We start from the raw sequence: 17086 nt of genomic DNA, 5'->3' as shown, positions 1-17086 counted from the left end.
CCTTCTTGAATTTTATCTGCTGTTTAATTAATGCCTTGCCTTCCTATTACGTCACTACTCCAATAGATTACAATAATGTACTGACATGTTCACCCCCTGTTAAAAAAAATCAAGTCCAGCGGGGGCGACATGGGGGTCATTAAATATTCAGTCTCTCTGGAGGCCGGATTGTTCTCTTCGACCTCCTCAGCTCTGGCGGTGCGGCGGGCATGGTTGTTGCAGGTGGTGACTCCGGGGGCGTTGTCTCTGGAGCTTGAGCCTCAGTCCGGCGTGTCGGAGACGGTTGGGGTGTGGGTGTAGGCAGGGGTGTGGTGGGCAATGGCAGTTCCGTGCGGGACAGTACAGGAGTACGGCGCGCTGGGGGTGGGGGCGGGCAGCATTATCCACCTAATGTAACCTATGACCTGGAAGTGCGTTGGCAGTGGAACCAGCCGGTACCAGGTCCCGTAGGGAGACCGTATCTTGCCGTCCATCCTGGTGTGCGATGTAAGCGTACTGGGAGTTGGCGTGGAGCAGCTGGACCCTCTTGACCAGGAGGTCAGTCTTATGACTCCTCATGTGCCTCCGGAGAAGGTCCAGTCCAGGAGTTGTCAGCCAAGATGGAAGCGAGACCCCAGAGATGGACTTCCTGGGGAAGATAAACAAACGATTGTGAGGGATCTCGTTCGTGGCTGTGCACAGGAGTGATCTATGATGCACGATCAATTGTACAAAGACTAAGGTTGGAAACAACTGAGGCTTTATTGCAGTAAGATGTGTGGCCTCCCACAGCAGCTGGTGAAATGGCTGCTGAATAGAGGACACGCTCCTCCTACTGGGCGGAGCCAGCAGGCAGGAGCTACCGGTGAACCTGTAGTACAGGTCCTACCTTACATCCTCTAATACAGGTGTAACAGTGGGTTACCACAATCTAATGGAGTGGAGGGCGTCGGGGAGGACCTCCTGCCAGCGGGGAATGGGGAGACTTTGAGACCTGAGGGCCAGAAGGGCAGCTTCCATACCGTCGCGTTCTCCCTCTCCACCTGTCCGTTTCCCTGCAGGTTATAGCTCGTATTCCTGCTCGAGGCAATGCCCCTGCTGAGCAGGTACTGGCGTAGCTCACTGCTCATGAACGATGTACCCCGGTCTCTGTGTATGTAGGCAGGGAAGCCAAACTGTGAAGATGCTGTGCAGTGCCTTTATTACAGTGGCCGAGGTCATGTCAGGGCAGGGGACAGCAAAGGGGAAGCAGGAGAACTCATCGATGATGGTGAGAAAATATATGTTATGGTTGATGGAGAGGAGGGGCCTTTTGAAATCGATACTTAGGCGTTCAAAGGGCCGGGAGGCTTTTACCAAGCGGGCCTTGTCGGGCCGGTAGAAGTGCGGTTTGCACTCCACGCAGACTTGGCAGTCCCTGGTCATGGCCTTGACCTCCTCGGTGGAGATGGGCAGATTGCGGGCCTTAATGAAGTGGGTAAGCCGGGTTACCCCCGGGTGACAGAGGTCATTATGGATAGCCCGAAGTCCGTCATCTTGCGCACTGGCGCATGTGCAGCGGGACAGGGCATCTGGGGGTTCATTGAGTGTCCCAGGACGATACTTGATATCGTAGTTGTAGGTGGAGAGTTCGATCCTCCACCGCAAGATTTTATCATTTTTATTTTGCCCCGTTGTGTGTTGTCGAATATGAAGGCGACCGACCGCTGGTCGGTGACGAGGGTGAACCTCCTACCGGCTAGGTAGTGCCTCCAGTGCCGCACGGCTTCCACTATGGCTTGTGCTTCTTTCTCGACTGATGGGTGTCGGATTTTGGAAGCGTGGACGATCCTAGAGAAAAATGCTACTGGCCTGCCCGCCTGGTTGAGTGTGGCGGCCAGGGCGACGTCTGACGCATCGCTGTCTACTTGAAATTGGTGATGTCGGCCTTGATGCGGCTGAAGGCCGAGCACGCCTCATCGGTTAGGGGGAAACTGATGGTCTGAATCAGTGGGCGGGCTTTGTCCGCATAGTTGGGGACCCACTGGGCATAGTATGAGAACAGCCCCAGGCATTGTTTTAGAGCCGTGAGGTTGTGGGGAGGGGGAGTTCTGTGAAGGGGCGCATGCGGTCGGGGTCGGGCCCTGGGACTCCGTTCTCCACGTCGTAGCCTAGGATGGCCAGTCGGGTAGTACGGAAGACGCACTTTTCTTTGTTAAACGTATGATTGAGGGATTGGGCGGCTTTGAGGAATCTCTGAAGGTTGGTGTCACGGTCCTGCTGGTCATGGCCGCAGATGGTCACGTTGTCAAGGTACGGGTATGTCGCCCGCAAACTGTACTGGTCCACCATCTGGTCCATCAGTCTCTGAAAGACCGAGACCCCATTAATGACGCCGAAAGGGACTCTGAAGAAGTGGAAGAGTCGGCCGGCTGCTTCAAAGGCAGTGTAGTGGCGCTCTTCCGGGCGGATTGGGAGCTGGTGGTAGGCCAACTTCAGACCAACCGTGGAGAACACACGGTACTACACGATCTGGTTGACCATCTCCGCTATACGGGGGAGGGGGTACGCATCCAATTGCGTCAACCGGTTAATTGCCTGGCTGTAGGCCACAACCATCCGGTTCTTCTCCCCTCTATGATCCCCTCACTCAACAGTCGCTGGACCTCTGCCTTGATAAATACCATGCCTATGCAGCTGTACCGCCTGCTCCTGGTGGCAATGGCCTTACAGTCCAGAGTGAGGTTCGCAAAGAGTGAAAGGGGGGAGACCTTGAGGGTCGCGAGGCTGTCTGTCAGTGCAGGAGCCAGCGGCCAAGATGGCGGCCCCCATGAGTCCCACGTGTCGGTCGGTGTTGGGGCCGGCGGCCAAGATGGCGGCTCCCACGCTTCACACAATGCCGAAGATACATCGGGGGGGGGGGAGGAGGGGCGGTCCGGGCAGGCACGCAGCCACATTACGGGACCTGTGGGGCTGTGAGTCCATGGGTCGGACCTGGTGCGCTTTCGATTTCTGGGCCCTTGGTTCAGCCCAGACAAACTCTCGCCTAGTACCCCTTTTTCCCGCAGTCGCTGCACGTCACCGTGCGGGCTGGGCAGCGCTGCCGGGGGTGTTGGCCCTGGCCGCAGAAGTAGCATTGCGGTTCTCCGGGCTGGGCTGGCAGATGCGCGGTGCAGGCCTGCGGCGCAGGCGGGTCTGACGGGGGCCATGACGGTAGTGTCCAGAAGGGGGGCGCTGGGCCCACAGGGAGCGCGCTGAGGTTCTGGTAGGCCACCTCTAGTGAGGTAGCTAGCTTTACCGTGTCCCGCAGGTCGGAGGCCCCGTTTTACAGCAGGCGCTGCCTAATATAGTTCGAGCGGACCCCGCCACGTAAGTGTCCCGGATCTGTGAGTTTATATGCTCCTCCGCCGTCACATCTCGGTAGCTGCAGTTTCTTTCAAGTAGGGTCAGGGTCTCCAGAAACTCGTCCAGTGATTCTCCTGCGTGTTGACGGCGAGTAGTGAGGCGGTGCCTAGCGAGCACCTCGTTCACGGGCTTCACGAAGTGCGCTTGAGGGTTGCGACCGCTTCCGCATACGTGGCCGCTTTCTCAATCTTTACCGAGATTCGATGGCTCACCCAAGCGTGGAGGAGTCGCAGTTTGAGGGTCTCCAAGAGAGCCATTGCTGCGGAGTCAATGTAGGCCTCGAAGCATCTAAGCCAATGTTCAAATTTTTCCTTGGATTCGGACACGCGGGCGTCGAGTTCGAGACTGTCTGGCTTTAGAGCGGCTTCCATGGTGCTGTCGACGACTAATAAATTGATATACCTTCAATTCACAGCAAGGCAGAGAGAGCGAGTCAATATAAGGCTTTATTAGTCGTGAACTTGCCTAGCCAAAGTCGGTTGTGCAGGTGAGTGCCACCCGCAGGTGGCCGGGTTATATATAGCCCCGGTGAGGGCGGAGGCAGAGGCGGAGCCCACCAGAGTTACAGTGCAGTATCTGGAAGCAGCTCGTATCACCACTTCCAGGTCACAGGTTACATTAGGTGGATAATGGTTACAGTGTCATGCATTATGGTGAATACATTAACCGCACTCTGATTTACTGTTCAATTCTAAATCTTAAAAATCTCTTCACTTCCTCCATCGTGTCTGTGTCTAATCTGGGCCTTCCATGTGCCAAATTATTCTGGCAAGGTGAATTTGAATCCATTGCTGTTTTAAGCTCGTAGGTGGACTGTCTGGACTTTTTTTAAACATCTATTGCAGTAATAGAGTTTTCCCATGCTGATCAGTCTTTCACTGATACCTGCTGAATCACTGATCCTTTTTGGTAATTGCGCCTAAACTCTGCAGCGTTTTAAAAATAATTGCTGGACGTCCTCTGGTCACTGCTTTCCTCCTGTTGGTGAATCGCGTTTAAGAAGATTACTTTTTTCTCTCTACTTTTTTTTAATGAACATTTTTTTGAGGTATTTCTTTGGCATTGTAACAGCAACAAGATCAACAATGTACATAACAAGGAAAATATTAACATAGTGCAAATACTGCCTCCCACTCCCACAGGTCCTACCCCCCTAATCTACGCTAACCTAACCCCCCCCCCCCCCCCCTTCTGCTGACGATTAATTATCTGCGAGGAAGTCGATGAATGGTTGCCACCCTAACAGAGACCCTCTCATGGCGAACTTAATTTTCTCCAGGCAGAGGAAGTCAGCCATGTCCGAAAGCCAGGTCTCCGATTTTGGGGGCTTTGAGTCTCTCCACGCTAGTAATATGCGCCTCCGGGCTACCAGGGAAGTAAGGCCAGAACATCCGCCTCTTTTTCTCTCTACTTCTGCCATGCGGCCACCACCTACAATGAGGTTGGGCTGCTTGAAACCCGCGCTCACTTAAAATTTAACTTTCCCCGGTGCTGCGCCTCTAATTTAAGATTTTGAGCCTTTTTCAAGCTTTGCTCACCCTTCCTCAATCATCGGCAGCTTCTTTGATTCTGCTGCTGGATCCAAATTTTTCACAGACCACCATGTGCTGTGGTGTGGCCCTTCGTAAGCTGAACTGTTGATGTTTTCCCTCTTTCTCTCAGACTCCATGAAGTTCTTTTGCCGACTTTCAACTGATGTTTTCAGTTTTGCTGCCCCTTTTTCAGGTCAGACTTGCAAAATCCTTTTAAAGTTGATGTTTGGAAATGTTGGGGTCCTTCGCAGCTGCTACCATGTTGTGTGTTGGTTGCGACTGGCTAAGGATTGGCTACAGAGACATATGCCTGGACAATAACTAGTTTATTGTATGAACATAGTTATTTACAGATGTAAAAACAGCTGTTTTCCAGCGGCGGAGGCAGCTCGCCATTGACTGCCGGCAGGATCTTCTGGTCCTGCCACTGTCTAAGGCATTTATGTGGCTCGCCTATCCCACCACTGGGGGACACGTCACAAGGCATCGCCTTCAGCGGGACCAGAAATCCCACTGGTGGGAAGGGACAGAAAATTCAGTCCTTCAGGTATCACTGCACCAACTCTCTGAAAGAACTGTTGCTCGTTGTGTTCTCTCTTTAATTGGCTCTGTTTATGGCGGTTAATATGGTCGCCTTCCTTAATTCTAATTACGTTTGCTCAAGAGTCGCCAGGTATCTTTCGATAGCGCCACAAGGTTCAAACCCGAATACTGATCAATGACTCGATACACCAGTTAGTAAGTTCGAAATCAATGCTCATTTATTTACACACACAGTCAAATATACTCATGCACAAAACTCTACTAACTAAACTATCACTACTACTAAAACCTATACTTAGCTTTGGGCGCCCATTCAGTCAGAGGAACAATGACCATTGTCCGGTTCTGAGGCTGCTGGGGTGGAGCTGGTACGGAATAGTAGCTAGGAGCATCTGTCTCGTAGCATGCGTTGACTTTGGACTTACTTGTTCTGGTGCAGCAGCTAGGCAGGTCTCTCCTCGCTGAGAGCCAAGGCCAAGAGAGCGATTCTCTCTTGGGGGCTTCTTCTTATACCCAAAAGGGGCTTTGCATGCTTTTGGGCGGGCCTTGAACTTGGTCCCAATTAATTGGACCATATCTTGATCATCGGTATCGATTTCCTCCAATAAATGAGGACATGGACATGGCTCATTAGTATGGTAATGGCTTTGCAGCATCGGTCTTGTCTGGGAGCTACAGCTCCAATCAACAGACAAACCTTGCACCTGTTTGCTTTCTCAGCATTGTCCATTTTTCCTGCATTCTTTGCAAAGTGTCCATTTTGTAATCGGGATGTGGCCACCCCAGGTGGCTACAGAACACCCTACCTAGGTCCACTCCCTTCCCTATCCCCATAACCCCACCTACCCTGCACATCTTTGGACACTAAGGAGTAATTTAGTATGGCCAATGCACCTAACTGGCACATCACTGTGCAACAGGAGGAAATTGGAGCACCTGGAGGAAACCCATGCAGCCACAGGGAGAACGTGCAAACTCCACAGTCACCCAAGGCTGGAATTAAACCCAGGTCACTGGCACCGTGAGGCAGCAGTGATAACCACTGCGCTGCCGTGCCACCTATGTAAGTGGTACTGTTTCTCCAGTCCCACATGTTAACACTTTTTGCCATGAAAGCCCTAATGTTACAGAAATATTAAGCGCAAGATTGCAAAGAGCAATGCATATGTGTGTCTAAATGAAAGAAAATATTTTTCCACTTAAAATTGATAAAGAAAACAGGAATCCAGGGAAACTTACGTAGCAAACGTATTAAATAGTAACTTTACATCTGTCTTTGCCCAGGCAAGAAAGGAAAATGTTGACAAGTCAGATAAAATGTCAGAATCAGCAGAAATGGAGCAAGATGGTAACAATAACAAGGTAAAAGAAAGGCTTGTGTTTATATAGTGTCTTGTCTATCAGAGATATTTCAAAGTTCTTCAAGAGGGTAGAAATTGGACCCCCCTGCACTGATTTTAAAGTGTAAGATAGTTGAAATAAGGGTCAAATTTGAGCATCAATGGCCTTCGCCCATACTATGACATCCAGGTAGCTATTGGGTGAAGCCATTTCTCTGGTGGCTGAAAGAATCATGTGCCACTCTTAAATTATGCCACTTTTACACAACTATCAGGGACACCCCCAAAAAAGCACAATCCAATATCCAGTAGACTGTCTTAGGTCCCCTTGTCAAAATTGGACAGGGACGAGCAGAGTGAAACTGAAATTCTGCTCAGGGCCCTTGAGTGACGAGTAAAGGTTTGGTTTTAAATGTAGATGTTTTTGCTGTGGAGCTAGCAGGAAGCAGGAGTGATTCCTCCCTCATCGTAGTCCTGATTGTGACAGACCACTCACTCCTCCCCCTGGGTCCTGGCTGTGGAGTGATGCAGGCCAAGCAAACATCCTTAGGGTGAACTGTCAATGGAGATGCAGTGGACTTACGCAAATAGTAATGATGCCTCTTCAGGCTAATCTCTGGCTTCCGGGTTATGGACACCCTTTCTACGTTTGGCCCACAAAAGGCCATTGAGGAATGTCCACTCCAACAAATTACTTTTGCAATGTAATGACTAGAATGTAGGTCAATGAACCAGCCAATTATCGGTAAGCTGTAGAAGTCATAGATCCCTGACAGTGCAGAAGGAGGCTATTTAGCCCATCAAGTATGACCATCTTTGTCCAAGAGTGAAATGTTGGTCAGGACGTAAGGAGAATTCTCTGCTCCTTTGAATAGTCTTTAACACAACAGGTAACTAGGATCTATGTTTAATGCCTTTTCTGATAGAGTGCATCTTAGGCAGTGTAGCATTGGAATGTCAACCTAGATAAGAATATAAGACCTAGAAGCAGGAGTAAGCAATTCAGCCCCTCGAGCTTACTCTGCCAATCAATATGATCATGGCTAATATCATCTTGGCCTCAAACCACTTTCCTGCCTGTTCTTCATAACCCTTCAACCCATTACTAATTAAACATGATGTGGAGATGCCGGGGTTGGACTGGGGTGAGCACAGTAAGAAGTCTTACAACACCAGGTTAAAGTCCAACAGGTTTGTTTCAAACACGAGCTTTCGGAGCACGGCTCCTTCTTCAGGTGAATTCACCTGAAGAAGGAGCCGTGCTCCGAAAGCTCGTGTTTGAAACAAACCTGTTGGACTTTAACCTGGTGTTGTAAGACTTCTTACTAATTAAAGATCTGTCTACCTCCTCCTTAAATTTGCTCAATGTGCCAGCATCCACCGTACTCTGGGGTAGTGAATTCCACCGATTCACAACCCTTTGAGAGAAATAATTTCTCCTCATCTCTGTTTTAAATCTGCTACCCCTTATCCTAAAACTTTGACCTCTCATTCTAGATTGTCCCACAAGAGGAAGTGCCACTCTATGTCTACCTTGTCAATACTTTTTATCATTTTATATACCTTAATTAGATCTCTCATTCTTATAAACTTGGGAAAGTATTGGCCTAAACTGCTCAATCTCTCTTCATAAGCTAAACTCCTCGGGCGCGATTCTCCCAGCCCCACGCCGGGCCAGAGGATTGGCGCAACTGCACCACGCCGCCCCGATGCGGCGCTCGATTCTCCGGAGAATTGGCACCATTTGCGCTGGAGCCTTTACAGCTGCGCCAGTCGCGGGCCGCTAGACACGGCAGGGCCGCCGATTCTCCGGCCCTTATGGGCCGAGCGGCCGCACGGAAAAAGCAGATTCCCGCCGGCGCCGTTCACACCTGGTCACTGCCGGCGGGAACTCTGCACCAAGAGTCAGGAGGGTGGCCTGTTTGGGGGGGGGTCCGTCCCTAGGAGTGCCTCAGATGGGGTCTGGCCCACGATCGGGGCTCACCGATCGGCGGGCCGCCCCCCCATAGGCCTACTTTGTTGGGTGACTGGCCCCAGACCCCCACGCCATGATACGTCAGGGCCAGAGCATTCAGTAAGGCCACCGCGAATGCGCGAGCTAGCGCCGCCCCCCCATTGCATGCCAGGAAGTAACGCTGGAATGGCATGAACCACTCCAGCACCGTGCTGGCCCCCTGTGGGGTCCAGAATCCCTACAGCCCGCGCCCGCTTCGTACCATCGTGAAACGCGACGGTACCATCGTGTCCCGCGATCGGAGAATCGCGCCCCTCATCTTTAGTATCAATCTAGTGAACCTCCTCTGAACTGCCACTAATGAAACTACATCCCTCCTCAAATATGAGGACCATACTGTACACTGTACTCCAGGTGCACTCTGACCAATGCCTTCTACCGTTGCAGCAACAGTTCCTACTTTTATACTCTATTCGTTTAGCTATAAAGGCCAAAGTTCCATTTGCTTTTCTTATTAGCTGCCGTATCAGCATGCTAGTTTTCTGTGTGTCATGCACGAGGACACCCATGTCCCTCTGCATCGAAGCACTCTGAAATTTCTCTCCGTTTAGGTAATAAATTGTCTTTCCATTTTTCCGACCGCAAGAGATAAAGTGTACCCGAACAGGCACTGTAGTGTGGCGACTAGGGGATTTTCACAGTAACTTCATTGCAATGTTAATGTAAGCCTACTTGTGACACTAATACAGATTATTATTATAACCTCACATTTATTCACATTAAACTCAATCGGCAAAATTTTGGCCCACTCACCTAACCTATCGATCCATTTGTAAACTTCTTAATTCCTCATTGCAATTTACAATTCCACGTATTTTAATGTCATCTGCAAATTTGGCTATATCCCTGTTACCAAACCATTAATGGAAATTATAAATAGTTGGGTCCCAAGGACCGAACCCCACTAGTTACATTTTGCCAACCAGAAAAAGACCCATTTATCCTGACTTTCTGCATTCTGTCGGTTAGCTAGTCTTCTATCCAAGCTAATAAATTACTCCTAATCTCACGTTATCTTACCTTGTGTATTAACCCTTTGTGAGGCATCTTATCAAATGGCTTTTGGAAGTCCAGATAAACTACATCTACAGGATTCCATTATCCACTTGGCTTGTTATATCTTCAAAGAACTCTCGCAAATTAGTTAAAAATGATTTTCTCTTCATAAAACCATGCTGAATTATTATAGAATTATCATAGAATTTACAGTGCAGAAGGAGGCCATTCGGCCCATCGAGATTCTGATGGATTGCATTTAGACTTTCTAAATATCCTGTGATTGCTTCCATAAAAATGGATTCTAACAATTTACCCATGGCAGATGTTAAATTAACTGGTCTATAGTCTTGTACTTTCTGCCTCCCTCTCCTTTTGAATAAGGCCATTACAATAGCATTTTTCCAATCCACTGGAACCTTTCCAGCATCAAGGAAATTTTGGAATATTGTAACCAATGGGTCCACTCTCTCTGCGATCATTTCCTTTAACACCCTAGGATGTAGGCCATCAGGTTATGGGCACTTGTCTGCCTTAAACCCAATAGTTTGTTTATTACATTTTCCCTATTAATGAAGATTGTTCCAAGATCCTCCTTTTCTATTAGCTTTCCATGACCTGTTACTATTGTGTTATGGGAGAGGCGTTTTCAGAACCCCAAAATGTATCATGGAGTTCAACCAACCTCTCCCTTTAATGTATTGTTGCTTTTGAAGCACACGGCTTGGTCTCCAGGTGTGGTATTACAATTATGGACACGTGGGTTTTTAAACACAACACAATGTTTATTCCATGAATTTAACTTAACCTTCTTAAAGAAACATTGGATCCCATAACACCCATTACTTAAAACAATACAACACTAAATAATCCCTCAAAATGTTCCTTCAAACCTCCAAAAGACTTAACACCTTTAAACAGAAACACATCAGGTTAAAGACATTATTGGTATGAGTTTAAATCACCCAAATGATTCAGAGATAGTCTTTCATGGCAGAGATCACAGCAAATCCAGCTCCCTGCAAAACACAGACACACCCAAGCTCTTTTCTCAAAACTGGCTTTTTCCTTTCAAACCAGCTCACAGCAAACCAGCCAGGCACTTTTCAGCTGCTTTCTCAAACTGAAACTAACAGCAGAAAAAGCAGAAGTGATCTCAGCTCAGCTCCCCCCTCTGACATCACTTCAGTAATATGAGCTGCTGCATTTCTTAAAGGTACATTGCTTAAACATCCATTTCTTAAAGGTACTCTCACATGACAATTGGGATGATTCTAGTGTCTTCCACCCTGAATACTGAGGCAAAATATTGATTTAGTATCGCCACCATTTCTGTGTTCTCCACTATTAACTTCCCGGTCTCATCCACCAAGGGACTAACATTCACTTTAGCTACTCTCTTCCCTTATATGTACTTATACAAGCTTTTGCTATTCTTTTTTATATGTTTGCTAGTTTTCTTTCATAATTTACCTTTACTCTTTTTATTACATTTTTAGTAATCATTTGTTGATCTTTAGAAGTTTCCCAATCTTCTAGCCTGCCGCTGGCCTTTGCAATATGGTATTTGTTTTTATTTTTAAAATAAATTTAGAGTACCCAATTCAAGGGGCAATTGAGTGGCCAATCCACCTAACCTGCACATCTTTTGGGTTGTGGGGGCGAAACCCATGCAAACACGGGAGAATGTGCAAACTCCGCATGGACAGTGACCCAGGGCCATGATTGAACCTGGGACCTCGGCGTCATGAGGCAGCAATGCTAACTACTGCGCCACCGTGCTGCCCCTTTGTGATATGGTATGCCTTAGGTTTTGTCTTTATGTTGTCTTTAACTTCTTTGCTTAGCCATGGATGCTTTCACCTTCTTACAATCTCTCTTCGTCTCTGGAATATATTTTAGTTGGGAGGAATTGAATATCTCCTTAAACAACTGCCACTGCCCATCAATTGTCCCATCTTTCAGCCTTCCTGCCTGGTCCACTAGGACCAAATCTCTCCTTGTTCCAGCATGATTACCTTTGTTTAGCTAGTGCTAGTGTGGGACTCCAGTTTCTCGCCCTCAAACTAAATTTGAAATTCTTGCATGATGTGATCACTCTTCCCTAGAAGATCCTTAACTATGAGGTCATATTTGCAGTAACACTGCAAATGTAAGCCTGCTTGTAACAATAAATATCAATATTATTATATCAAATCCAGACTAGCCTACTCCCTTGTTGGTTCCACAACATATTGATCGAAGAAACAATCTCTAATATATTCAATGAACTCTCCCTCAAGGCTACCCTTGTCAATTTGTTAATCCATTCTATATTATTATTATTGTATGCATAGTAAAATCACCAATGATTATTGTCGAACCTTTCTTCTAAGCCTCCAATATTTCCTTGTTCATACTGTGCCCCACTGTGGAACTAGTGTTTGGAGACCAAAGAATACTCCCACGGGGGTTTATTTCTTTTGCTATTTCTTATATCAGCCCAGACTGATTCCACATCTGTCTTCAGTGCCTATATCTCACTACAGCACTGCTTCTTTCCTTTACTAGCAAAGCTGCACCACCTCCTTTTCCTTTCTGTCTATCCTTCCGAAAGCCTTGGATAACCAACTCCCAGATTTGGGGTTGGATTTTCCAGTCGCCGACGCTGAAATCGCGTTCAGCGAATGGCCGGAGAATCACATTTCCCGACCGAATCAGAGGCGGCACCACTTTCACAATGCTGTGCCCCCTCGTGCCATTTCGACGGCCTCAGGCCTTTGGTGGCCGAGTTCCCGATGGCGCAGACACGTCTGGTCTCATCTGTCGGGAAATCACCGTGGTGGCTGCGGACTCAGTCCAGCACTACCACAATCGGGGGAGGGCCGATCCGCGGATAGGGGGGGACATTATGCAGAGCTGGGGGCATTGCAGTGGGGCGGTCCGGGACCTGCCAGCCGGCAGAAGGAGGGGAGTATTTCGTGGGCTGAGTCCGCGAGGGGCCTCCGCCGTGCACATGAGCGGCCATGTACCGTGCAGTTCTCCGGGGCATATCGGCAGCTAGCCCTGCTAGCCCCCATGAAAACGGGGAATTGGTGGCCGTTTTGCACCAGTTTTCCTGGCATTCCCACGTTGGCATGGGGACATAGCCCCAGTATTGGAGAATCCAGCCCCTGGCCTCTTTATAATCATGTCTCAGTAATCACCAACAAACCATACCATTTGTCTCTATTTGTGCTGTTTTATGCATTCAGACACAAAAAGCAGGATTTACGACCACCCTGCGCATGTTTTTCGGCGACAGAGGCGGCCCCCAGCGTTATCTACTGACCCTGCCATTGTCAATGGGATTTCCCAGTGACAACACTCCTCGTTGCCAAGAAATCCATGCGCCACCGTGGGACCAGAATTTCCTGCCAGTGTGAATGGCCGGTAAATCCTGGCCAGAGGCTTTAAATTTGTTCCATTATCAAATTTCCTTATTGTTGTCTGATTCCTTGGTGCAATATGACAGTCATGCATTGTATCCGTTCCTTTTATTTTCTGGTAATAATCCACCTCATCATTAACCTGCGCACGTACATTCTCCTTTAATTTTGATTTTCTAATTTGCAATTCAACTGAACCCTCCCCCACCCCACCCCCTCCACTATTTAGACGATGCAGTCTTGCAGCTGAGCTCAATCACACTATCTTCTGGCTCACCAAGAAAAGCTGACGTTAACTGCTTTAAAAATGTTTTTTTTCAAAATAAAATAAACATTAAGGGCGCGATTCTCCGCTGCCCACGACGGGTCGGAGAATAGCGGGAGGGTCTTCCCAACATTTTTCCCGACCTCCCGCTATTCTCCCCCCCCCCCCACAGCCGCCCCATGACACGAATCGCTGCTCGCCGTTTTTTACGGCGAACAGCGATTCTCCCCAGGCCGATGGGCCGAGTTCCCAGGCCTTTACGGCCGTTTTCACGAACGCAAACACACCTGCTCTCACCGTTCGTGATAACGACCGCAAAGTGCTGTCCCGGACAACCATGGCACCGATTGGCACGGCCGTGGTGCCAATGGGCCTGCGATCGGTGGGCACCGATCGCGGGCAGCGGGTCCGATACCCGCGCACTCTTTGTTCCTCCGCCGCCCCGCAGGATCAGTGCGGCTGAGGGGCATGACGGCCCATGCATGCGCGGGTTTGACGCATATGCGTAATGACGTCATCCGCACAAGCGCGGGTTGGAGCCGTCCAACCCGCGCATGCGCGGCTGACGTCATCATGCGCGTCAGCCGCCGTGACGCTTGGCGCGCGGGCTTAGTGACGGTCGCTAAGCCCGCCCCGGAGGGGCGCTGCTAGCCCCGCCCGGGGGGGAAGAAACGGGTCCTGGGAGGGGGCGCGGAGGCTGCCGTGAAACACGGCCAGTTTCACGGCAGCCTTTACGACTCGCTGCATTTGTGGAGAATCGCGCCCTAGTTTAGGCAGCATAGAGACCGACAATGAAAAAAAAGGAAAGGTTTGCATTTATGTAACACATTTAATAACCAACAGACATCTCAAAACACTTTACACCAATTAAGTATTTTTGAAATGTAGCAACTGTTGTAATTTCGTAAATGTGATGGTCTTTTTGCGCATAGCAAGTTCCCATGTTTAGAAATATGATAATGACCAGACGATAACCTGGTGAAATTTTCATTCACATTCTGTAAATTCACTACATCGAGAAGAGAGCCCCAAGTCTTTAAAAACAGCAAATGTAACTGTGTATTAACGCCCTGAGCTGAATTTCTATTGCTGGTAACAGGTCACAATGAAGGCGGCCAACAGAAAGAATGACTGCGACATCACGGTACGGTAGCATAGTGGTTAGCACAATTGCTTCACAGCTCCAGGGTCCCAGGTTCGATTGCGGCTTGGGTCGCTGTCTGTGCGGAGTCTGCACATCCTCCCCATGTGTGTGTGGGTTTCCTCCGGGTGCTCCGGTTTCCTCCCACAGTCCATAGATGTGCAGGTTAGGTGGATTGGCCATGATAAATTGCCCTTAGTGTCCAAAATTGCCCTTAGTGTTGGGTGGGGTTACTGGGTTATGGGGATAGGGTGGAAGTGTTAACCTTGGGTGGGGTGCTCTTTCCAGGAGCCGGTGCAGACTCGATGGGCCGAATGGCCTCCTTCTGCACTATAAATTCTATGTAATCACACCTCTGGCCCTGTCCCTGCCCATTCTCATGAGAGTAGGAGAGTGGGGGGTGTGGGTGGGTGGACGGTAGGAAAATTAAGGCGTACACATCATTAATTATGTGTGGGATTGTCATTAGTCCCCAGCCAATGGTAAGCAGGCAGGTTATAACAATGTGCATTGAAATATTCAAGCAGTTCCCTCGGAGAACACCTTCTGAGGTTGCAAAAACCTGAACAGCTACAGCTTCTTTGGAACAGGTTGGCAATGTAGATGAAGTTGATTTTGATTGAAAAGCGGGCGCAATTCGCCGCTCGCCATTTTTCACGGCGAACGGCGATTCCCGGACCCGGATGGGCCGAGCGGCCTGCCGTTCGCGGCCGTTTCACGACGACGGCAAACACACTTGGTCGCTGCCGTCGTGAAACAGGTGAGATATGCCCGTTTGGGGCTTGTGGGGGGAGTACAGGGGAAAGAGCACCACGACTGTGCTCAGGAGGGGACAGGCCCGCGATCGGTGCCCACCGATCGTCGGGGCGGCGTCCAAATCGGACGCACTATTTCCCCTCCACCGCCCCGCAAGATCAAGCCACCACGTCTTGCAGGGCGGCTGAGGGGAAAGACGGCCACCGCGCATGCGTGTGTTCATGCCGTCAGCGTCATGATGTCAGCCGCGCATGCGCGAATTGGAGCCGGCCAACCTGCGCATGCACGGCTGACGTCATTAGGCGCACCGGCCGCGTCATTCTTGGCGCAACGCCCCCGCCGCCGAGAGTTACGGAGTGCCGCTCCTAGCCCCGCCGGGAGGGGAGAATAGGGGGCGAGGAGTGGCCTCCAAGGCCGTCGTGAAACTCGGCCGAGTTCACGACGGCCCTCCCGATATTTACCGGGAGTGGAGAATTCCGTCCATGGGAGTTGTGAAATAATTCTATCCCACAACATTGAAAATTTAATAATCATGGACATTTCCTTACCTCATCCTGGGCTCAAGTTCTCTTCCTGCTCTAACCAATTTAAAGATTCAGATGCTTTCATTTGTTAAACCATGCACCAACTGCAGCCACAGCAATGGCTGCTGAGTTGGTACAGACCATGGACCACTTCACTTCTCTGCTGCCCTGCCTTCAGTCTCGTTACTCCCCACCACAAAGCCACTAATTGGCTGTCACTCCTGACCTCTCACCAACTGACCCAGGGCGGCATGGGTCACAGTGGTTAGCACTGCTGCCTCACAGCTCCAGGGACCTGGGTTCAATTCTGGCCTCGGTTGACTGTGTGGAGTTTGCACGTTCTCCCCGTGTCTGCATGGGTTTCCTCTGGGTGCTCTGGTTTCCTCCCACATTCCAAAGAAATGCAGGTTAGGTGGAGTGGCCAAACTAAATTGTCCCTTAGTGTCCAAAAGATTAGATGGAGTTACTGGGTTACGTGGATTGGGTGGAGGTCTGGGCTTAAGTATGGTTCTCTTTCCAAGGGCCGGTGCAGGCTCAATGGGCCAAATGGCCTCCTTCTGCACTGTAGGGATCCTGTGATTCTATGACCCCTCGCCTCTGCCAAAATCATTACCTTCACATGGGTTGGCAAGTTCACAACCCATCTTCGAGTCGTGTCTCCTCAGCCAAAATGAAGCCCCTGATAGTTAGGTTTGCACATGATCTGTTTTAGAGAGATCTTTGAAACAATCCTTAAGAGATTTAGCATATGAGTAGTTGGAAACACATAACTTGTGCAAGGACAATCAGACTGAAAAAGAAATGCCATACTGTATTGATCTGGTCTAATTTTTCCAAGGTATAACTGATGGTCAAGGAAAACGTAGCTTAAATTGCATTGGGGTATTTTAATGCATCTCTGATCAGCTTCCATTGGGAATTCATAGCTAAGGTTATGAGGTGATAATGCTGGAAGAAAAAAAGAGGGTCATGAATCAAGATCTGTCAGATTTAAAAGAGGGTTGGTTATAAGTAGAAACAGTTTTGAGATCAGTACTTTTTTTTAATGTATTAATGAATTGGAGAAAATTTCAAAGCTTGAAGAAGGTGCCAGTCCAGCCAGAATTTGGATATGGTCCAAACATTTCCGGACAGGCGCCGGAATGTGGCGACTAGGGGCTTTTTACAGTAACTTTATTGAAGCCTACTCGTGACAATAAGCGATA

The 17086-nt window shown here is 49.2% G+C and overlaps 1 protein-coding gene across 8 annotated transcripts in view; it reads left to right on the top strand.

Annotated features, from left to right (window-relative positions):
- The window catches only part of LOC119967321 (calcipressin-2-like), a 296070-nt gene that overhangs the window by 258665 nt on the left and 20319 nt on the right, over nt 1-17086 (top strand). For 5 of the 8 annotated variants that reach the window (XM_038799705.1, XM_038799711.1, XM_038799754.1 and 2 more), the window contains one exon: nt 6723-6800. The exons of the other annotated variants lie outside the window; for them this stretch is intronic. In XM_038799705.1, the coding sequence (XP_038655633.1) occupies nt 6723-6800 (78 nt within the window). The remainder of the gene's footprint in view (nt 1-6722; nt 6801-17086) is intronic. 8 annotated transcript variants of the gene reach the window in all.

Source organism: Scyliorhinus canicula, chromosome 1 (assembly GCF_902713615.1).
Source record: "Scyliorhinus canicula chromosome 1, sScyCan1.1, whole genome shotgun sequence".
Lineage (NCBI taxonomy): Eukaryota > Metazoa > Chordata > Chondrichthyes > Carcharhiniformes > Scyliorhinidae > Scyliorhinus > Scyliorhinus canicula.
Note: the sequence above shows the minus strand (reverse complement) of the source record. Positions and strands in the feature narration are given on the sequence as shown.